General features: G+C 40.5%; 1 protein-coding gene across 1 annotated transcript in view; it reads left to right on the forward strand.

Moving 5' to 3' along the window:
* Positions 1–10,322, forward strand: part of med13a (mediator complex subunit 13a) — a 96,508-nt gene that overhangs the window by 1,170 nt on the left and 85,016 nt on the right. Inside the window, exon 2 of the mRNA XM_020612404.1 lies at positions 7,102–7,336. Within this exon, the coding sequence (XP_020468060.1) occupies positions 7,102–7,336 (235 nt within the window). The remainder of the gene's footprint in view (positions 1–7,101; positions 7,337–10,322) is intronic.

The following is a 10,322-nucleotide window of genomic DNA, read 5'->3' on the forward strand; positions in this document are numbered from 1 at the left end:
TTTATTATTAACTTGACATCTTTTTCTCGTTACCTTTCTACTATGTTTTCATCAAGTTCTGATCCGTCAGATTCACTCCAGTTAGCAGCCTTAGGTGATATGACAGAGACCGGGGAATCGCCATGCATTTGCTGTGAAGTGTTGTTGTTTTGTTTAACACTGACAACTCCTGGAGGTACGAATGTCAATACTTGCACAAGCAACCCCTTCTGTTTTGAATAGTTAGCTCTTTTTCACAGCGAGCGTTATAGCAACAATGTTTATGGTGTCAGTATTGGTTTGCAAATGTTGGTTGATTTTGTAATTTGTCAGCATCTTGTTTGTCAGTGGCTTAATCTCCTGGACTTAATTTTGTAATATTCACACCAACTAGGGTACGGGCCTCAGGCTGATTATATAATCTGACATGCCTTTGTGAGCATTACAAATATCCAGGTAGCTAAGTATCTCCACTTCACTTTTATTACTATAAGCTGCCCTAAAAATAGATGGGAAGCCTATAATGTGCTTCCCTGTTTGTCTGGCTTTGAATATCTTTTTCATCATATCATGTTGTCAGTTATGGCAAGTTGACATCACCCCAAATAGTTATGACTGAGCTCCTACCCACTTGGAGTTCACATGTGTTCTTTAAATCCCTTGTGAGGTAAATAATACAGTGAGCGTCCACTGTGTACTCCACAGTCTTTGCCACTACAGCACATGTAGTGCCCAGACAATCAAGAACATGGTCTGAATGTGTTTGTTGTTGCAGTTAATTGGCTTGTCAGCAGTCTTAACTACAGTTTCACTTGTAGGTTAGCTGGGGTTTGTTAGTGCTGTTTGTCTGTGCTCATTTTAACATATTGCTTCCACTGTTGGTGATTTGTCAAGTGCTAACCCTTAGAAAACATAGATTTTTGTTATAGATTAAATGACACAACCAGTTTGTGGTGCAGTTGCAGAAGTAGACCATAGAGTGTAGATTGATTTGTTAATACATCTATGTAAAAAAAAAAAAGTTGTGACAGTAGAAATGCATCAGCAGTGATACTGACATAGAGTCTAGTGCAACAAGAATACAGTGAACTACTACACTGCTTTTACCTCAAGGTGACGGAGCCTCCAAGCTGTCCACCCCTTAAACATAACATTTCATTGCAGAAAATCCCCACTCTCTCGATACTACTCTGTCAGTTCAATATGTGTGTGCTGAACTCATAATTACAATGTTTACAACAGCACTTGAAGGCAGCGTTGGCTACAGTGAACAGGGGAGGTAGAGGCTGGTAGTTGTGGTGCTGTGCCTGTCTGGCTGACATTTTCCTGCACAGTGAGACTAAGCATAACACCACTGCTGTTATGACTCACTCACTGAACAGACTCTACTTTGTGGTTTTATGGTGAAAGAATGTGAACACATTGTGGTACTTTTCCCTCCGTTAGTTTTTCAGTGGACAGTCTTCTCCAGTGTATGATGCTGCTTGCTGCCTACTTGTTTTTTTTTATTCATTTGTGGCATTTTAAAGCTGGCTTGTTTGCTAACTCAGAGTGCATGTTAGAATTATATGTAATATTATGCATTTATGTCCATGGCTTAGTATGAAATTTGTAGTTTAAATGGCTATATGTTTCAGTGCTGGAGTGCATTGTAACATTTATTAAAAGCACTTGACAGAAATCGTACATTTTGTGATAGCACCGAGTGTGGCATTCAGTAAAATAACAAAAGCTGTGTATGAACTAGCGCAAGTGAAACTGACTGAATTTGCATTCTCTTTAACCAAAAATGCAAACGCACACTTGTTAGTTTCATGTTTGTGCCATGTCAGGGTTCACTGAGGAAGAGAGCTAACGGGCAGGAAAAGAAACAGAGATTTGGAGGTGTATCTGTGACATGGTTTGAGCAGCTTCACCTGTTGCTTGTCTCATATCTTGAAAGGCAGCATGGTGGCTGTTTGCACACAGTGTTCCCTACTGAGACCTGGAACTGTAATTGGCCAGAGGGAATGTGATCTGCTGGCAGAATCAGGGGTTGTAGCGCCCCAAGTATGTGTCACTTCAAGAAAACATCCCGCCCATGTCCAGTGGCTTTGGCCTTAGCAGGCGTTCAGACTGATCCAGTAAAAATGTATCTCCCTCCCCTGTGCTTTAACATACGAGGCAGCATCGGTTGGAGGGTGAGGATGTGCAGAGGGAGTGGTGTAGGAGTGATATGGCCACGTTGTGATGAGACAACATGAGTGGCTTCATTCATGTTTCCAGCCTGTGAGTTTCCGTTGTTTTGGTTGCCTTATAGTGGTAATGTAGCCTACTCTACCTTAGGACCAATTCTACAACTAGTGTGTGGGCATTGATAGATTAAAAACACAGTTTAACATCTAGTGCGAATGAAAATGCATGGTGTGTCGTTATGGTGCATCAATTATGGCCTAAATTTGACTTTGAATACCAGTATATGCTCATGCTAACAAGGTAAACAAAAGTCTTTGTCCCATGGACGTACACATCCCAATTGTCCCCCATACGTGATTAGTCAACGCAGCACCTTTGCCGGATGATGTCACTGTTTGGTCGTTTTGATGGAGCCCCCTGCGGTGCTGATGCTGGTTGCAGTGAAGGCAGTCTCCCATTGATATGAATGGAGAGGGCTGTGTTTTTTTTTTCTTCACACCTTTGAAACCCAGGATGAACAGGCCTTAGCTTCCCTCCTACTGCAGAAGTGTAATTTTTGGCTTTGGCCTATGAAATATAAAACTTCTCTCACCCTGCCAGGACACTTTATAAGCAGTTGCTCACATGCCTTAACATTGACTATGCACCCAAATTGCATGTGTAACACAAGTTGGAAGGAAATGTAGATATTTTTGGCACGCTCTGTTTTTGCACACAAAGAGAGAGAACAACTGCAGAAAGCACATTTCTCCTTGTTAGAGCAGTCTGCCTTGTGGATATTGTTGATGAGGAGTGGGGTACTGTGTCTAGTCTCTGACAGAGGGACTGTTGACCTCAGTCTCTTCAAGCTCAGAAGTATTTAAGAACAGATGGAAATGTTTTTGTCATTAGCAGGTAAAAGACTCGGGACACAGTTTGCACACAGTCACATGTATTTTGTCCAAATTCTGAGGAAAATAAGTAAGGTTTCTACATTTCGGTTCTGTACCGGAAACAAATTCCTTGTGTGTAACATACTTGGCCAATAACGGTGATTATCCTTTATTTTACTTTTTAACTTTTGGTTTTTAGTGCTATTGCATATGCGGTTAAGTGCCAGTTTAACTTCTAAGTAAAATAACCTGGTGCACAACTGTGCAACTAGAGAAATTGCATGGTTAAGAAGTAGTCCCTTTAAAAGCCTTTTAAATCAGGTATACATCTTTCCATTAAATATTAATAAATATAATTTCTGTTCTGATGATGTTATAAAAGATGCACTATTTTGCTAATTACCCATAAGGATAATCTTTCCTAAAATACTTGATATCACTCTTTGTTTTTGTGTTTCAGACCCAGAGTTTTGCCTCCTAGCATTGCTCAACAAACCTTTATCAGATCATCTCTTTGTGCAGCTGATAGCTTGCCAATACAACAATACACTTTTTATATTTCAACAATGATATTAAATTGAATATTATATTGTTTGTGGAATCATAAATTTCACAAACAGATTTTGAGTCTTCACCATTGTTTACATGAATCAGCAGTGCAAATACTTGGCTCACTTCCTGTGTAAACAAAACAAATTGTGCTTGAAGTCTTGCGGGTACAGGCTGGTTTTATTGGATGTCACTTCAGATGTTTTTGTCTAATTCTCCCAACTAAGCTTACCAGTTATAAAAAGAGCTAATTTAACTCAGCAGCTCACTGGAAGTGTTAGGCCATAACTTATCAGCCCCATGCTCTCTAATGTCAAAGCAGTACCACAGAGAAATGGCAACTCAGAATGTCAACATGTAACATGATGTTGTTACATTGTAACAAACTCACGCAGCACTGTTTTCTCCAATATAATCCAAGTACATCTGGAGAATCTTGGTTCTAGCAGTTGCCAGGTATTGATCAGTCAGTGTTTTATAGGTTTTTAATCTAGTCAAGTTTCAATCAACTAAAAGTTTGAGCATTTTAGTCTTATTTTAGTCAAAATTATCTGACTATTTTCATTTAGTTTTAGTCGACGAAAACTGGTGACATTTAGTCTAGTTTTAGTCAAAGAAAATTGTATTTTAGTCTCTTTTTAGTAATGCAATTCTATTTAACCCAGTCAATATAGTATAAGTACCTAGTAGTATCGAGGAAACCAAAAGTTTCTTTTAGCAAACCCATTTCAAACAAGGTTATCTTATTATATTATTGTTACCTTATAGACTCAAGAATACATCCAGCCATCGGTCCCTTTCTCTGTGTCAGACTTAACTTTGTTTGTTGTCTTCTAAATAATGCCGCGAGTGGGGCTTAAGGAAGTGACATCGCCTGCGTCTGCGCAGCGCGACCTGATACAGCCCCTAAAGCGAGACACAGGAAACAGAAATGCTGCATAATAATAATAATGCGACTAAATGAGACAAAATAATGTTATAACATTTCATTTCGTCTCGTTTTGTTCAACGAAAATGAGACATTTTAGCATAGTTTTTATTTTGTAAAGCACATTTAGTCTCGTTTTTCGTCAACAATATTGCATTATACATTTAATTATAGTCATTGTCACATGACCAGCATTTACGTTGCTTCTCGTCATGCAATAAAGATTCGTTGACGACGATATTTAGTCAGAATTTTCATTGACGAAAGCAACACTAATTTAACACACGGCACTTAGTGTTGCTTTCATCAATGAAAATTCGGACACACGGCACTTAGTTGTATTTTTTTCTTGGACGCCACCGTTACTGCAGTGAAGAATTGTTTTTGTTGCATATATTCTACAGGAGAGATACATGGTGTATTCAGTTGTCAACTTGGCAGAGAAGCTGCAGCAGAGATACAAACGTCCTTTAGTAACAAACAGTAACAAAACAGGTGGTGAATGGAACTGTAAGATGTGTAAGATGAAGACTCGAGCCTTCTGCTGTTGCAGGCTCTTGCATTTCATTCATACATCAACAGCACAGCAGCAGCAGCATTAAGTAGTGTTTCAGCTGCGATTGCTGCTGCAGAAGCTAAATCTCAGACAGGAACTGGGTTAGCGTGTCAGTGTCCACGGTATGGTCAGTTATTTCACTTTGCCCTGCATGTACAGTTGAACTACAGTAACTGTAGGTGATAAGAAGCTGCATGTGATTTTTAGATGTCAGTTATTTCAAAGCTGACTGTTAAACTATTTAACCTTTCCATGACCACACACAACTCTATCTGTAACCAGCAAAGGTTTTTCTGTTGTTAGTTCTTAAATAATTTGCAGTTAATTGATCATCCATTTGTCATCAGATAATGTTTTAGCAACTAATCAGTTGATGGTGTAAATGGTTAGAACACACTTAAATGTTACTTGGTTGGGGGTAGGGTAGTTACTGAAATATGATTTGAATATGACTTGTGTAATTCAAACCAAAGTATTGGTGCCCTGTGACCAGCCTGATGCCTGGTTGTCTGTGTGCAACATATAGTCTAAAAGTGTGAAACCAATATCTATGAGGAGGGAGGTGGATAATGACATCTATAGGGTACTTCAGAACCAAACCTTTATGCAGTGCAGCACTCAATCCCACTGCGAGCTGCCCATGGTCAATAGGATGATGGGGTATTTTCTTGCTAATTGCCTATCTGTACTGCTCATGATCTGGTTTCACAGTTAACCGTTGCCCCCACCCCCCTTTGCATTGTGTGTACAGATGTTTCCGAGCAAGAAGCAGGTGTAATGTGGTAGGTCTCACTCCAGCAGGAAAGAGAAGCCTAACTGCTGCAGCTCTGTAGTTACACACAGCCCTAGCTTCGCTTTTTGCACCGTGGAAATTGTCCTCAGCATGTGTAGTGGCTTTTGGATTCAGCAAAGTAGTGCATCAGAGGTTATGGTGTTTTGATCGTGCATCCTGATATTTTAAGCTATGACGACACTACAATGTTACCTTGGACTTTTGTAGACTTGCCAGACACTTTTTTTCTCATGTTAGTAGTGAAGAATAAATTAAACACAGGCTTTCTAATTTTTAAGAAAGCAAAGTTTGTACTTAATAAGACTTTAGCCTGTATGCTGCACAGCCAGATGAAGACCTGCGCTTTGCCACAGCCTCCACTCCTCAGTTGTTGGGCTCAGCATCTCTGCATTTCACTTCAGATATCCAGTAATGGATTAGCTGATTGGATATACATGAGGGACAGCTTGCCAGCTTAGCCTGAATGGAACAAAACTAAAACACATGAAAACAAACAGTCAGTGTTTGCACAGATTACTTAAAATGTCTAAAGGATGGATGAAGGGTCAAATTGCCCACAGAAATGGGGCTTTATGCCTTAAGGCATTGTGTATCTGTCTTGTGTTGGTTAGTGTGTTTCTGTGTACGCATGTTTATGTTGACATGGGTCAGTCTGTTGGTGCTTGGGTAATAAGCAGCAGTGCTAGCTAGTGGGGGAAGTAATGCTCCTGCTTCAACATAGAATAACCCCCCCAATTATTTACTGCCTATGAGGCTTTGCCCCCTGCGTTTTGTTCTCTCTATAAAAACCAGACATTGTGTTTGTTTATAGAAAGGCGATGCACCCCTCTAGCACTCACCAGTACTGAGGATTAAGGTCATGAGACCACATTTACCAGTAATAGTGTGCATTTATATCTGTGTTTTGAACATGTTGTTCATGCTGATATTGAAGGCACCTGAAGCATAAGTGTGCACTTTGCAGAAACAAACAAATGGCCCAGTTTTTATGAGCAATTTCCTGTTTGTATGAACACACAAAAGTGCAAATTTTCTTGTTCTTTCAATCTTTACATTTTTCTTGCAAATTTTTTTTTTCCTGATTTCAAAGTAGTTATTGTTCAAGTAGTTATTGGTTTAACTGACCCATAAAAGAGGACTAATACCTAGTCTTTTACTCTGCTTCTCATGTTTACTCTGACTAGAGTGCTGAGTGGTTTCTGAAGTGCACACTGACACTCTCTTTCTCTCCCCTTTCCTTGTCTTGCAGGCTGACTTGACAGGGATCAAATGGAAGAGGTTTGTGTGGCAGGGTCCCACCTCTGCACCCATCCTCTTCCCAGTGACAGAGGAGGACCCCATCCTATGCAGCTTCAGCCGCTGCCTGAAGGCTGACGTTCTAAGCGTATGGCGGCGCAGTCAGAGACAAGGCCGGAGGGAACTTTGGCTCTTCTGGTGGGGGGACAACCCCAACTTTGCCGATCTCATCCACCACGAACTTGCAGGTGAGGGCCCCTTGGCATACACATTTGGATGTGTAGTTTGCAAAAAGAATTGTTTTATTAAGCTCTTTATGCTGCTTCCTCAATACATGAAGGTCAAAGGACAGGGTCAGCTCTGGAATGACACCCAGGGTGCTTGTAGAGATTCAGTGAGTGAACAGGCAAAGTGCTCAGACGCAGAGGTGGTTCTACTACTTCTTTGTAGTTGTTTTGGAAAGTTCGATGATTAAAGAGAGGGGGAGGTCTGCTGTTCTGTATTTATGAGTCACTACTCTGGCAAGAAAATAATCTATGAATATGACCTCCACCTCCCCTACTAATGCATCTTTTGCTGGCTTCACTCAAGGTTATATAGCTGAAAGAGTGATGACTGTAAAAGATAAAGAGAAATGTAGAGGGCTCCCAGCTTTTGTAACAGAGGCAGTTGAACATAGATCACTCTGTCAAGATACAGTACATTATTGGTTGTACAATAAAAAATGATAGATTGCACTGCTTGATTGACAGGCAGGCACAGGGATACCCTGAGACTGTCACCCTGAAATTAGCTAGACATTACCTGGAGAAGCTGTATGTGAAAAAGCAAATGTCTGAGTTAGCTCCCCTGGACATTAAGCAGACTTAAAGAAATTTGAGTGAGCCCATGTGAGAAAACAGCAGCGTATAGTCTGAAGTGTTCACACTGAGCTAGTAGGCAAGTTGATGACGTACTGTCATGTGACTGGCATGAAACCAGAAGAATACAAGTGCTTGATGGTGAAGAAGAATGGTCATTTACAATGAAAATGCCAACAGAGATATTTAACTGGAGATACAAAACGAACGGGGAGCTCTGTTGTTAATGGCTGGTGCTAAAATTGTGAGACAAATTTAAGGAACAGCAAGACCAAATTACAAACAGTCTCAATGACCACATTATGTCCTACCTCCCACCTACTCTACCCTGAGTGCGTTAACCAAATGGAGTATTTTCAGTCTATGGATAGTGCCTGACACAGACTATCTCCTGTTGTGTGCCATGTTGGAAAGAGCAGCTCTGAACAATGCCCTGGCTTGGTTCTGTCTGGAGTTCTTATGTGAAAACGGCTTGAGAGGTTACTGTATTTGAATGGCTGCTGCCCTACAGCAGATGAAGCAGCACTTGGGGTTGGGCCAGTGGATGATCATGACATCAGGATGGTGAGGAAAACGGAGTGCTTGGTTTGATGCAAGGCATCTCCCTGTTGATGCAAACACAACAGAATCATTGTTACATAATACTGAGATTGCACACTTGTAACTCAATTGCCACTCTCTTTTTGCCCCAACTTTTTTTATTTTATTTATTTATTTTTTTTAAATGTTGGTCTTAGCCTGTCATGGGAATAAGAAAAAAGTTCTTTTCATGCCTTAGTCTCTTTTTAGTCTTTAGTGCAGTGTTGGTGGTAAACATGAAAATCTGCTCTTTTCCTTTAATTTCTGCAGCTGAAATGACACTTGCTCACCACCCCTCACAACCCTCTTACATCTTCATTAGATTAGTGGCCTGTGAAAGCCTTTTAATTTTGAACAAGTGCCATTTCTGTGTACCAGTGTGCCAGTAATCCCTTGTCCCCAGGGAGATGAGGGGAGAAAGAGTGAGCTAGAGAGATGAGTAGTGAAGGGTAGAAAACTTGAGGGGTCTTTTAACATCTGACACTTAATCACCGCTGAAAGAATGTAAGGATAACAAATAACCAAGTCTCTTTTCTGCAGTGTTAAACAACCTGCCTTGCTTGTAACATGAGAAAACCCATTTTAATTCTCCCCTGGCCATCCCAGTTGAAGGCTTTGAGTGTAGACATGCCCTTATGCAAATTTCATATCATTCTTCCCCCTCAAATGCAGGTGGAGTCTCCTGTCCAGGGTCACCCAGTATGAAAGATATTTATCTTTCATTGCTGCTTTTTCCTTTTCTCAAAGTTCCACTGATCTTTTTTTTTTATATAGAAAATGGGAATAGATGTCTCCATGTGCGGGTAACTGCTTCTTGGTGTAATTTGTCAAGTTCTTTGTTTGCCCTTGTGCCTTTCCACTGCACTGCAAATCCCACTGCTGACAGTGTGGCACAGTTCCACTCTTGGGTCTTTTCTAGATCACTTTTCCTTCATCAGCATGTGGCTCTAAAGTGGTGAGCTAAATGTTGCAAGCATCTTTTTTATTTATGATAAGGTAAAGGCAAAAATCTTAAGTATGCAGATGTAGGAGACCCTTCAGTTTTGCTATCTTGTATGTCAGGCATCTATCCCTGCATATTCCTTTCTGTGGGTAGCAAGAATGTGATTCTTATTTGTTAATGAGCAGATTAGAATGGAGAGCTGGTTACCTGCTGCCCAGAACAGGTTATCATCGAGCCATCTTTATCATGGTCCCAGGAGCTCAGACATCTGTTCATTACTGGGTGTTGTGTCAGATCACTAGAGAGTGAGTGATGGAGAAATGGTGGGGGAGGCAGGAACAGGATTGCATTTAAAATGTCCCTCTGCTTCACCGGTTGATGATGAACACATTGGGATCCATCTAGTGATGATGAATAAAAGCTTGGTTTAGTGGTCCTCTGACCATTGCTTTCTTGGGGTTTTTCTAGCCTTGCCAAGTTCGAAAGAATTATTTTTGTTCTTGTTTGACTCTCCTCCATGCCTACTTGAATCAAAGGTGAAATAAAAGCAACACCTCTTTGCACCTCTGGGCAGAATATCCAGTTCTAAAGGGCATATTCCAGTAGTATGTGAGTGCTATATTGGCTGGACTTTTTTTTTTTTTTAAACAGGCCACCCTGTTTTTTTTCTTGTCTGTTGTGGAAAAAAAGTCTCACAGCTTTAAAATTCAGCTGCCCTCATATCTATGAGAGATGTGGTTTTGGAAGCACTGTCTGCAGAGGTTTGTTGACAACAAATATCCACATTGGGGCAATGTCTCAATAAATATCACAGTTTCATGGTATTACACAGTTACTACTATTATTACCATC

Source organism: Monopterus albus, unplaced genomic scaffold, assembly GCF_001952655.1.
Source record: "Monopterus albus unplaced genomic scaffold, M_albus_1.0 scaffold124.1, whole genome shotgun sequence".
Taxonomy (NCBI): domain Eukaryota; kingdom Metazoa; phylum Chordata; class Actinopteri; order Synbranchiformes; family Synbranchidae; genus Monopterus; species Monopterus albus.